This window comes from Cnephaeus nilssonii (assembly GCF_951640355.1).
Source record: "Cnephaeus nilssonii genome assembly, chromosome: 6".
NCBI classification, from domain to species: Eukaryota; Metazoa; Chordata; class Mammalia; order Chiroptera; family Vespertilionidae; genus Cnephaeus; species Cnephaeus nilssonii.
Genome location: NC_137077.1, coordinates 102335659 through 102349505, shown reverse-complemented (window position 1 = coordinate 102349505; position 13847 = coordinate 102335659). Strand labels below are relative to the sequence as shown.

The window sequence follows — 13847 nt, the reverse complement described above, 5'->3', positions numbered from 1 at the left end:
CTTGTTGCTCATCTAAGGGGAGTGCCTGAAGGGGTGTGTATGTTTGTGGGGGTTCTCACCATTCAGTGTGTATACTCGATCTCAACTCCATGTTTCTATAGGGTGTCATGCCTGCCCCTCATGTGTCTGGTGTGTTCTAGTTGAGTTTCTGCAGGAGTGGGGAGGGGAGGGATCATGGGCTCCAGGCACCTCACTTACGTTGTGTCACATTTGGTGTCTGCAAACCCTGACCTTTGCCAGGTCCTTTGGGAGACACTTTGACTTCTTTCCCACTGGACTTTTCCTTTCTCCATACGCAAATAATCAGCTTTGTGCACTCCACTGGTCATTCACCTTACCTCTCTTGCATTATTTCCCATCTTCCCCCCCAAATTCAATCTTTATTTATTATGTATCTTGATATCTTTCACCTGTGGGCCCATATTTTTATTTTAAAATTTTTATTGAGATGTAATTTACATATAGCATATTATTTTCAGGTGCACAATATAATGATTTGATATTTGTATATATTGTGAAATAATCACCACAGTAAGTCTAGTTAGGACGATTCCTTTAGTCTGGTTTTACTGAGATTTCTGGAGGTAGAAGAAATAAATATTGTGTTTTATTCACCATGTGTAATTGGAAGTTCAAGGCCTATATTGTTACATAAATTAATTGAAACAAATCTAGCTAAAAAATTTTTCCCCCCAAATCTACAAGCTGGTCCCTAAATCAACGTATTTCTGAATTGTAGTTCGTATGGAGCTTTGTCCTTGCTTGACTCCTACCCTCTCTTACCTTCTTGAAGATTCAAGTTTAAACAAAATGTAATGCCAGTTAAAGCAGCCACTCCTTTAATAAAGAAAACATATTGGCTTTATCTTTTTAATTTTTAATTGTGGTAAAAAACAACACGTGGCAAGTTACTTTCCTTACCACTTTTAAATGTATAGTTCAGTGATATTAAGTACATTCACATTGTTGTGCAACCATCAGCACCATCCATTTTCCAAAACTGTTCATCTTTCAAAATTAAAATGCCGTACCCATTAAACAACAAATCCCCATTCTCCCTACCCCTACCCCTGGCAACCGCCATTCTATTTTCTGTCTATGAATTTGACTCCTCTAGGGACCTCATAAAGTGGTATCCCACACTATTTGTCTTTTTGTGATGGGCTTATTTCTCTCAGCATAATGTCCTCAAAGTTCATTCATGTTGTAGCATGTGATAGGATTTCCTTTTGAAGGCTGAATAATATTCCATTGTATGTTAATACCACATGTTATTTATCCATTCATCCCTTGATGGACATTTAGGCTGCTTGGCTACTGTGAACAATGCTCCTAGGAATCTGGATGTACAAATATCTCTTAAAGTCCCAGCTTTCATTTTTTATATATATCCCCAAAAATGGGATTCCTGGATGATATGGTAATTCCATTTCTAATTTTTTGAGGAAGTACCATACCATTTTCCACAGCAGCTACATCATTTTACAATCCCACTAATAGTGCACAAGGGTTCCACTTTATCTTTTTAGCTTACTGAATGCTCCTTTTCAATAAAATTTTAAAAATAGAAATATAAAAAATCACCCATATCCTACTCGACACTAATCATTAACATGTTCTTTTCTCTAATTTTAAGTAAAAATTTAATTTTGCTGAAGGATGCAGGTACTGTTTTGAGTTCTAATGCTAGGCTGACCTCTAGAGGTTGCACTGGTGTGCAGTAGCCACTTAGCAATTCGCTTTGAACTAGAAGGTTCTTCACTGTTAACAGTGTAGGGGGTTTGAGACAGCATGGAGGGACCTGGAGGGTATCATGCTAAGTGAAATAAGCCAGCCAGAGAAAGACAAGCATCACATGATCTCACTCAGATGTGGAATCTAATGAACAAAATATAAACTGTTGAACGAAAAAGATCCAGAGACATAGAAGCACGGAACAGACTGTCGAACCTCAGAGGGAAGGCGGGGGAGGGTGGGTGGTGGGAGGAGAAATCAACCAAAGAACTTGCATGCATATATGCATAACCCATGGACACCGACAATAGTGTGGTGGGGGACAGGGGCGGGCTAGAAGGGGCCAATGGGAGGAAAGGGAGACATATGTAATACATTTAACAATAAAGATTTTTAAAAAATGTTAATTAAACAACAACAACAACAAAATAAACAGTGTAAGGCCGAACACTGTGACATACATGAGGCTGCTAAAGCTGGTTGGGAGCCATATCATTTTTCTAGGTTTTTATCTAAGTCTTCTGTAAACCTTGAGGCAGAAGTTCTTTCAGAATACTCCAGGAAAAATACTGCAACTGGTCTAACTGGGACAAAACATTGCCAAGTGGCTGGGTTTGATTGTGGCATAGGGCTTTGCGGAACCTGAAGGGAACTCGAGGGGTCTGTTTGAGTGTGTGTGAAAGCTCCTCCCAGCCTTTAGTCCGCCTTCCCCTCAGGACCTGGTGTGCGGCGTCCAGTGGGTTAAAGTATGCCCTATCTGTCCCCTCTGCCCGTTTCCACCCTGGAGGGAAAAGGGCCTCGGGGCCAGTCCCTTAGCAGATTCTTCGTATGAGCCTAACTTTGGGAGGATTGTCGTGGCTGTTGCAGCGCCGGCTTTCTGTCCCCACATGGCCTCTCTCCTCTGCTCTATAGGGATGTCCCAGGGAAGGTCTGAAAACAGTAGGTCCTCAAAGGAACAAGAGGCTCCTTTGTCCTGGCATTGATTTGATCTCATGTGACTCAGGACATTTGGAAGAAAGTCCAAAAGTTTGCTTTGGCCTGTTGAAGCTTAAAGAAGTTGCCTTTGAGCACATGAGCTACTCAGGGCAAAACGGTTAATCATTATGTTACTGGGCTTTGGCAATAAAAACCCTAACTGAGTTCAGCAGAAAAGTTTTGTGAGGTTGGAGGCTAAAGGAACTTTAATATTTTTTTATTATTTACTAGCGTTCCCGTTGCAGGAAAAATCCTGCAATAGGGTTTCCTGCTGCACTCTACCCCACCCTGCCTGCTCTCCTCCCTTGTCCCCCGCCCCGCGATCTCCGCCAGCCCCCCTGCTTTTCTAACTTCTCCGCCAGCCCGCTCTCCTTCCTTCTCCCCCGGCCCCGCCTCCGCTCCTCCCTTCTCCCCTGTCCCGCCTTCTCTGCCAGCCAGCCTGCTTTTCCCTTCTCCCCCCGCCCCGCCTTCGCTCCTCCCTTCTCCGCCAGCCCGCTCTCCTCCCTTCTCCCCTGGCCCCGCCTCCGCTCCTCCCTTCTCCCCTGGCCCCACCTCCGCTCCTCCCTTCTCCCCCGGCCCCGCCTCCGCTCCTCCCTTCTCCCCCGGCCCCGCCTCTGCTCCTCCCTTCTCCCCTGGCCCCGCCTCCGCTCCTCCCTTCTCCCCCGGCCCCGCCTCCGCTCCTCCCTTCTCCCCTGGCCCCGCCTCTGCTCCTCCCTTCTCCCCCGGCCCCGCCCCTTCTCCCCCGGCCCCGCCTGCTCAACTTCCTTCTCCCCCGGCCCCGCCTCTGCTCCTCCCTTCTCCTCCCCCCGGCTTGCTTGCTTCTCTGCAGCTTTGCTCCCTTCTGCAGCTCTTGGCTTCTTTTTACACTGTCGTGATATGCAAATCAGACGCCATCTTTGTTGGGATAATTTGCATATTTGTCCTGATTGGTTGCTGGGCGTGGCTTGGCTGGTGGGTGTGGCTTGGGCATATCGAAGGTGCAGTCAATTTGCATATTTGTCTATTATTAGATTAGATTTTTAAAACTTTTACATATTTAACAAATGACCAGAAGTAAATATGTCAGGATTGGTTGTTGTTAAATCTTGATTGTAGAAATATGAGCATGTTTATTATTCTTTCTCTAATTTTTTTAATTCTCAAAATAAGTTTTGAAAAGAAAATAGTCCTAGAAAAGAAACAGGGTACTCCATTAAATTTATTTCCTGTTTCTCTGTGATAGCAAATACTTATTAATTGAATTGAAGTGATGTGTGTGTGTGTGTGTGTGTGTGTGTGTGTGTGTGTGTGTGTGTGTTTGGTGGCCAGGCACAGTTCTGGCCACTTGTATTCTGGTTATATTTATGGGCAACGTAGTTAACTTATACCAATGCCATTGATTCCCAGGCTTAGCCATTTCTTCAGGTCTAATTTACATAAATCATATAGTTCAAAACTGAGCAGTTTAGATGTGTTGTCATTTCTTTTAGCCCAAAGGTCCAAGCAAAGTAGGTGCTACATGCTTTCAGGTTGTCCAGGATGAAAGTACTCAGATTACATGTGTCGATGAGGATCAGTTGTGAGACGGAGGGAGTAAGGGATCCAGGAAGCCGTCACTGCCACAGAAATGGGACATTGTTCTGGAACACCTGGGCCTCTGATGGTCATAGGGCAGCTCTGGTAGCTCGCAGCAGTTCTAGTGGGGGAAGGTTGTTTCATAGCAGGTCCTGGTCTCTGGATTTGCATGTCTAAGGTCCACCATTGTGACTCTACCACTGGCTATTCATCTGTTGCTCATCCCGTCCTTACCCAGTCTACTTTCTAGGTCTTCATTTCAAACTTGCCCAAGGATGGACTGATTGGTTGGCCACATGCATTAGCACAGACCCCCCTGGGCTGTCCTCGGAGCCAGGCTGCAGGTTCACCCGTGCACAGCTGCCTTCCGTTCAGCTTCCCACCTTGGCCCAGCCCAGAAGTCACAGTATTGGCTCAAGTGGGACACGCCTGTTGGCGATGAAATCCTGAAAGGAGATGGCAGGTTTGCTAGATACACTGGGGCTCCCTGAAGGGAACACACGAACCTGTCGTCTAAGTTCAAGCTCAGCAGGTTGGAACTCAGGTGTTAGCAGCATTCATGAGGGAGGAAGTGCATACAAGTTCCTCTCTTTCTAATTTCTTCAATATTGAGTACCTAGCATCGTCAGATTTTAAGGCAATAAATTGTGCCCAATAGTCCTATAAATAAATTCCACCAGACAGGATTCTTTTTTTATTTTTATTTTTATTTATTTATTTATTATTTATTTTTTTAAAAACATATTTTATTGATTTTTTACAGAGAGGAAAGGAGAGGGAGAGTTAGAAACATCGATCAGCTGCCTCCTGCACACCCCCCACTGGGGATGTGCCCGCAGCCAAGGTACATGCCCTTGACCGGAATCGAACCCAGGACCCTTCAGTCTGCAGGCCGACGCTCTATCCACTGAGCCAAACTGGTTTCAGCCAGGATTCTTTTTTTAAATGAGAGCGCCATCATAGTTTTGGAGGAAGAGTCAGGAAGAGGAAGAGGTTCCTATTAATATGTTTGAGAGAAAGAGTCTGAAGATGGTTTCCATCCCATCCTGCTTCCCGCAGCTTGATGTCCATGGGCAAATCTGTAACTAACTTGGGCATCGGTTTCTGTTACCAAAGTGAACAAGTTAGACTAAATAAAAAAGAAACATTATTTGTGTTTTGATGCATTTCATTGAAATATCTAGTTATTTTTAAGGCTAAGTTCATTGGATTCAGGTAATATATATATTTCCAAATGGGCAAAACTGGGAAACAAAAGAGCAGGCAGGCATTAGCAGTAATAATCCTAATACTGGTAATGTTTTTGTTCCTGTAAATGTGAACAAGAACTGTAACAAAATCGCTTAATAATTATATAAATTTATTTGTATAGTAGAGCTCATATTCACATTGAATAACATTATCATTACAAAATTGAGGGTAGTGAATATTTCCCTTTTCTCATGAAATATAAAATATACCAAGTATCTAGGAATATTATACCTTAAAGAAACAGTCTAGAAATTAGTTTCTGGCAATATGGCAAAGCAAATATCCTGAAAATCCTTTCAGGTTGAAATACTTAAAAATATGGAGTGGATGTATATAGTTGATAGTTTCTTTGTAATGCGTAGCTGAACTGGTAAGAAAGTAACATAAATTCTGAGAGACCAGTCTGGGAGCAGGAATCCCAAGGGATGTGTGAAAACTACAACTGCTCTAAGAGTATTTTCCTATCTTGCTAATCTAGACCTTTGGTTCTAATAGCAAACCTTAGTCTGTAGATGATGGGGGATCAAATTGGAGATCTCAAATGAAGCTAGTATTCAAAAGGCGACATTGTTAGTGAAATGGAGAACGAGGAAGAATATAACTCACTTATATGTGGAGGCTCTGACTTTGACTCTGGGTGGAGAGGAGAAAGGGTTTCTCTGAGAGTTTATACATAAACTAGAGGCCCTGTGCACGAAATTCGTGCACGGGGGAGGGTGTGTCCCTCAGCCCAGCCTGCACCCTCTCCAATCTGGGACCCCTTGAGGGATGTCCGACTGCCCGTTTAGGCCTGATCCAAATGGGCAGTCGGACATCCCTCTCACAATCCAGGACTGCTGGCTCCTAACCGCTCGCCTGCCTGCCTGATTGCCCCTAACGGCTTCTGCCTGCCAGTCTGATCACCCCCTAACCACTCCTCTGCCAGCCTGATCAATGCCTAATTGCTCCCCTGCCGGCCCGATTGCCCCTAACTGCCCTCCCCTGCTGGCCTGGTCACCCCTAACTGCCCTCCCCAGCCAGCCTGGTTGCCCCTAACTGCCCTCCCCTGCCAGCCTGGTCACCCCTAACTGCCCTCCCCAGCCAACCTGGTTGCCCCTAACTGTCCTCCCCTGCAGGCCTGGTCACCCCCAACTGCCCTCCCCTGCAGGCCTGGTCCCACTATCTGCCCGCTCCTGCAGGCCTGGGTACCCCACAACTGTCCTCCCCTGCAGGCCTGGTCCCACTATCTGCCCGCTCCTGCAGGCCTGGGTACCCCACAACTGTCCTCCCCTGCAGGCCTGGTTCCCCCCCCCCCTAACTGCCCTCCCCTGCAGGCCTGGGTCCCTCCCCCCAACTGTCCTCCCCTGCAGGCCTGGTCTCCCCCAACTGCCCTCCCCTGCAGGCCTGGGTCCCTCCCCCCCAACTGTCCTCCCCTGCAGGCCTGGTCCCCCCCTCAACTGATGTGTGATTCTAGGACTTGGAAACCCCTGCTTTCCCTTTGTATCTCAGTAGGGTAACCTTTTCTTATGACTCTTTTTGCTGCATTTCCCTTGATGGTGTATAAAATATGTATTTGCTGGCACTTAAATCAGTTCTTTTTTGTTGTTGTTGTTAATCTTCACCTGAGGATATTTTGAGAGAGAAAGAGAGAGAAACATTGATGTGAGAGACACATCGATTGACTGGTTGCCTCCTGAATGTAACCCGACCAGGGGTGGGGAATGAACCCACAACCCAGGAATGTGCCCTTGATTGGGAATTGAACCTGAGACCCTTTGGTGGGCGGGCCAACGTTCTAATCACTGAGCAACATCGGCCAGGGTGGTTCTTTCTTGATTTTAGGTATCAAACTGATAAATCTTAAATTTTGAATCTGTCACTATGACATCGTACAATACTCTGTACAACTAATATAAGCTGCTTGATGAATTGGCTCAATAGCCACAACTGAACAATGACAACACACATGAGACACAGAGTATTATGTGCACAGAGAGCTGATCTGAAGTAAAATCTGAAGACACTATTTTGCATGTAATTCAGGAGATGAAGGACTTTGACAGCTTCAAGGTAAAAAGCATGACATGAAATCATGTAAAAATTATTTGACTCACTGGCAGAAAAATCCCTAAGATGTTTTGGAAAGCATGAATAGTGCTCCTTAGGCAACTGTGTGTGTGTGCTTGTGTCTGTGTCTGTCTGTGTGCACGCTACCTTGTTTATTTAACCCATCATAGATTTTCAGTAGGACTGACTACAGAATTTGTGAGGCCAAGTGCAAATGTGGGCTTTTGGCTCAATATTTATTCAGGGTTCTAAGGCACTGACAGCAGAGCATTCTGTCGAGCACAGGCTCCTTCCGAGCACAGTTCCTGCAGCAGGCAGCCGGATGGTCCTCATTAGAACATACCTTCTTTCACCCTTCTCCCCAGGGACCGAGGGTCAGGATGAAGAACTCCCGCTTTCCGGTTTTACCTCTCGTCAGCCTTGTCTCATCCTTTCTGAAAAAATAAAATAATTGTAAAATATTAGAAATTTACTATCATAATAATTTTAAGTGTACAGTACAGTGGTATTAAATACATTCATGTTATTGTGCATCTCCATAACTCTTTCCATCTTGCAAAACTGAAACTCTACCCATTAAACAATAATTCTCCCCCCCAGCGCTGGCAACTACCCTTCTACTTTGTGTCTCTACAGGACCTCAAATAAGTGGAATATACAGTATTTGTCTTTTTGTGACTGGCTCATTTCATCTAACATAATATCCTAGAGGTTCATCCACGTTGTGGCATGTGACAGGATCTCCTTCCTTTTGAAAGTTCAATAATGTTCCATTGTATGGATGGACCGCACTTTGTTTATTCATCTGTCTATGGATATTTGGGTTTCTATCTTTTTAAAATTAATTTTTAGAGAGAGAGGAAAGGGTGGGGATGGGGAGAGGGAGGGAGGGGAGGAGGGAGGGAGAAAGAGAGAGAGAGAGAGAGAGAGAGAGAGAGAGAGAGAGAGAGAGAGAGACATTGATTTGTTGTTCCACTTATTTATGCATTCATTGGTTGCTTCTTGTATGTGTCCTGACCAGGGATCGAACCCATAATCTTGGCATATGGGGACAATGCTCTAACCAACTGAGCTACCCACCCAGGGCCTTGTTTCTAACTTTTTACCATTGCAAACAATGCCTTTATGAACCTGAGTGTACAAATATCTGTTTGAGTCCCTGCTTTCAGTTTTTTGGTTATGTACCAAGAAATGGATGCTGGATCATGTGCTAGCTGTCCTTTTAACTTTCTGAACAGCCACCCAACAGTTTGCCACGTGTTTTCCTTCCTACCCACAGTGCGCTGGTTCCAGCTTGTCCCCATCCTCACTAACGCTTCGTTTATTTTCTCTTCTTTTGTTAGTGGCCATACTAATGGGTGTGAAGTGACCTATCCTTGTGGTTTTGATTGGTATTTCCCTACTGATGAGGGATCTTGACCTTTTTGTTTAAAAAAAATTTTTTTTGAATACTCACAGTGATTACGCCTTCCTTTTTTTTTTTTTTTAGGAAAGACATGAAGCTGCTGGAGCAGTCAGGTTCCCTGAAAGGCTCACTGAGCGCGGAACAGCAGCTGTCCCTCATCACTGGTTGCTCCAATATTCAAGAAGCAGTAGAGGGCGCCATGCACATTCAGGTGAGTTAAGGGCCTGTGCTCAATTCCATAAGGGCTAGAAGAAACAAGTCATCCTACCTCCTTGGAAGAACAGGGGAAGATACAAGGCAGTTAAAAGTATGGACCTCTTGTCCGGGTGGGATGGCTCAGCTGGTTGGAGTGTCATCCCATACACCAAAAGGTTATGGGTTAGATTCCCAGTCAGGGCACATACCTAGGTTGCCAATTTGATCCCTGGGAATCAGCCAGTGGATTGTTTTTCTATCTCTCCATTTCTCTCTTTATAAAATCAATTAAAAAACCATATCCTCAAGTGAGGATTAAAAAAAAAGTGTGGACCTCTTGTAACATGAAGGTCAGAATTATGATGATTGTTTTGTTGTTGTTAATCTTCATCCAAGGATACTTTTTCCATTGAGTTTTTAGAGAGAGTGGAAGGGAGGAAGGGAGGGAGAAGAGAAAGAGAGAGAGAGAGAGGGAGAGATAGAGAGAGAGAGAGTGGTTGCCTCCCACACATACCCTGACTGGGGCTGTGACTCGAACCTGCAACCCAGGTATAAGTCCTTGCCTGGGAATCAAACCCATGACCCTTTGGTGCACAGGCCGGCCCTCTAACCATCCTCCCACACTGGCCAGGGCAAAATTATGATTTTTGTGATAGGAAACGTTATCATCAAAACATCTTATAGGCTTTAAACTACTGGGATGATGATCTTTCAGAGGTGTTAGGATTTTGAGCAAAAATAGATTTTCTGGACAGCTTGTTTTATCTTTCTATTGAATGAGAGATTATATTCAATTTTTTAAAATAAATTTTTTTCCAATTACAGTTTACATTCAGTATTGTTTTGTATTAGTTTTAGGTGTATAACGTAGCTGAGAATTTGGGAACAAGCCCAGCAGTTTGAGTACACGCGTTTTATGGTCAGCTGCTGCCCTGAGATTCAGGTCAAATACACGAAATCTTAGAATCTCAACTTTGTGGCTCTAAGATTTCTCTGGTTCATTTAACAAATGTGTATCAGTCAGAACAAAGGCAGGGCCCTATTTTTCAATTCTTTACCTTTTTCTAATATTTTCATCTCTATTTTATGTGGTGAAAATTGTGTAGCATTGAGGAGGGATTAGATAGATGCTTGTTTCATTAGCTTTCCTATGCCATCTGTTTCTCCCTTACGGAGGTGCTGGCAAGCCTGTACAAGGATTTGCTTCGAGAGAGAGCCTGGAAATCTTAGCACAGAAGGCTAAGCACTTGCCATGGTCTCAGCACAGAAGGCTCTTCACACATGCTTAAGGAAGTGTGTGCTCCTTATGCTGATGTTGCTGGAGGAGGAGAAGCAATTTATGTCCAACAATCCTCCCCAAACACACACATGTGGGAGCCGCCTGCATGGAGGCAGTAGTTGAGAAAACAGACTTTAAGTCAGGCAACTGTATGACTTTGGCAAGTTTCTTCATGTTCTAGTATGAGCCCACTTGCTCACCTGTGAAAGGGGCATCATACCCCACGCACTGGGTGATTGTGGAGGAACCGTCTGTGCTCATGTCTAAGGGGACCCTAATGTAAGGCAAGGCTCCATTTTTCCAATGAGAAGATTAAACCATCCTTTTTGGGGTCCCTTTGATATGTAATATTTACATGATGGACATGAATATTATAATTACCCATATATGTGATATGAAATATGAACATGTGAACATGTTTTCCAGAGCACATCTTTGCTTTCCTCTGAGATGTTTTTAAAAATCCATCCTACATAATAAAATGGTAATATGTAAATTACCATCACTCCGCTACGCCCATGTTGGGCCAGCAGGAGGCACAGGGGGCGGGACTCAGGGTGGCCGGGGTAGCTGATTGGGCCAGCAGGACGCCGCGAGCTCAGCGTCTGTGTCATGGCTGCGCCGGAGGCTTTCGGAAGGCCTGGGGCACCAGCGGACAGACAGACAGCCGGCTCCCCCGCGATCAGAAGCCAAAGCGGGGGAGCTGTCTGTCTATCTGCGCCAGCACAAGGCCTTTCGAAAGCCTCCGCCGCGCCGGAGGCTTTCGGAAGGCCTGGGGCACCGGCGGACAGACAGCCCGCTGGTGCACCAGGTGCATGATTAAATCATGCACTGGGCCTCTAGTATATGATGACGGCACTGGAAGTTTTATTTTTACTCAACTACGAATTCTCAGACCTATAGGTGTTTTTTTCTCCCTGCAGTGGCATGCTTGAGATTTGTGGTCCCACAACATAACAACTTGCTGTGTTCCTTTTTTAAAAAAGTGATCTTAGGTGCCTCGTTAGCGCAGTAGGTAGCGCGCCAGTCTCATAAAAAAGTGATCTTTATAAAGCTTACTTACAAATTTTGCAGCCCAAGAAATAGTAAAGTCATTTCCCAGGAGTCATTAATATGCTGATGTTAAATTTCTTTGTTTCCTGGTCCGGTTTTGAAAACTCGATCTGTCAGATGGTTTCTACAGCACCATGATCGAGTTAGTTTAGGTTAATGCTTCTTTCCCAAACAGTATATTACTTTTCAAAAAATGGAGACCCTCCACAATATAACTTTAAAATGACTTGAATATAAAGCTAGTACTTTTATGGAATAATTTTTGGGAAATATTTCAACTTATGCATGTAAAGTGCTTGGCACAGTACTTGGCACGTAGAAAATGCTTAATAAATGTATAAAATAAACTTTTATAATGTAGCCATTTGTGTACAATTTTGGCAATAAACAAATGATATGGGACAATATATGTTGTTCTATGTGTAGTAGGTACTGAAAACTGCTCTTCAAGGCCGGTCTTTGTTGTATGGATTAAGTGGACGTATTTACATGGCATTTACTTGTTGAGTAGCATCTATTGTGCACAATTCTTGAGTCAGGCAGTGTGGGAAGAGGATACTAGAGAAAGATGATGTAAGCTCTATTAGGTTTAATTCCTGTAAGATATTGTGTTCTTTATAAATGGTTTAAAATTTGTTTGAAATTGTATTTTTAACTTTGTGAAAGAACAAAAGAAATGGTTTGTACTTCTAGTACCACAAAGAATAATGGGGAAGGAAGCAGTCTGGACCATGAGGATTAGGAAGGGTTAATGAAGGTGGGGTTGGAGCCCACCTTAGCCTTTGACAGTGGATTTTTGGGGTTGAGGCCAGGACAGAGGTGGGGACAGTGTCTCAGAGAGAGGTGAGCAGAGGACTTGAGGTACCTGTGAGTGTGGTCCAGTAAGTGAGTAGAATGGCAGCTGAAAAGGTGGGGAAAGGCTAGAGGTTAAGTATAGCTAGCCTATTGGGGAATGCTAAGTGCCAACCTGAAGAGTTACTTAGATGTTATAAGTTAATATACATAAAGTGCTTGGCATATAACAGCAGTATTTAAGTCTTTTCTTCAAGAAATGAGGTGTTATTTTTATCTTAAATTAAATCTTTATTGTTGAATGTATTACATATGTCCCCTATTCCCCCCATTGGCCCGTTCTAGCCTGCTCCTATCCCTTGTCCTAGGCTGTCCATGGGTTATGCATATATGCATGCAAGTTCTTTAGTTGATTACTTCCCACCCTTCCCCGCCTTCCTTCTGAGATGCCCCAATCTGTTCCATGCTTCTGTGTCTCTGGATCTATTTTTTGTTCATCAGTTTATTTTGTTCATTAGATTCTCTGACTGACTTATTTCACTTAGCATAATACTCTCCAGGTCCCTCCATGCTGTCTCAAAGGGTAAGAGATCCTTCTTTTTTACAACTGCATAGTATTCCATGGTATAAATGTACGACAGCTTTTTTATCCACTTGTCTACTGATGGGCACTTAGGCTGTTTCCAAATCTTAGCTATTGTAAATTGTGCTGCTATGAACATAGGGGTGCATACATTCTTTCTGATTGGTGTTTGTGATTTCTTAGGATATATTCCTAGAACTGGGATCACTGGATCAAATGGCAGTTCCATATTTAATTTTTTCATGAAACTCCTTACTACTTTCCATAATGGCTGCAGCAGTCTGCATTCCCACCAGCAGTGTACTAGTGTTCCCTTTTCTCTGCATCCTCGCCAGCACTTGTCATTTGTTGATTTGTTGATGGTAGCCATTCTGACAGGTGGGAGGTAATACCTCATTGTCATTTTAATTTCCATCTCTCTGATGATCAGTGACTTTGAGCATTTTTTCATATGTCTCTTACCCTTCTGTATGTCCACTTTGAGAAGTGTCTATGTAGGTCCTTTGCCCTTTTTTAAATTGGATTGTTTGTCTTCCTTTTGTTAAGTTGTATGAGTTCTGTATGCATTTTGGAAATTAACACCTTATTGGATGTACCTTTGGCAAATATGTTCTCCCATACAGTGGGCTTTCTTGTCATTTTGCTGATGGTTTCTTTTGCTGTGCAGAAGCTTTTTATTTTGATGTTGTTTATTTTCTCCTTAGTTTCCTTTGCCCTAGGAGCTATATCTGTAACATCGTTTCTTCTAGGATTCTTATGGTTTCATGACTTAACATTTAAGTCTTTTATCCATTTTGAGTTTATTCTTGTGTATGGTGTAAGTTGGTGGTCTAGTTTCATTTTTTTGAATGTATCTGTCCAATTTTCCTAATACCATTTATTGAAGAGACTATCTTGACTCCGTTGTATGCTCTTGCCTCCTTTGTCAAATAATTGAGCATAATGGCTTGGGTTGATTTCTGGGGTCTCCGTTCTGTTCC

General features: G+C 43.7%; 1 protein-coding gene across 2 annotated transcripts in view; it reads left to right on the top strand.

Moving 5' to 3' along the window:
- CRYL1 (crystallin lambda 1) overlaps window positions 1-13847 on the top strand; it is a 162562-nt gene that overhangs the window by 49729 nt on the left and 98986 nt on the right. For both annotated transcript variants that reach the window (XM_079775669.1, XM_079775668.1), the window contains one exon: window positions 9050-9176. In XM_079775669.1, coding sequence (XP_079631795.1) covers window positions 9050-9176 — 127 coding nt within the window. The remainder of the gene's footprint in view (window positions 1-9049; window positions 9177-13847) is intronic.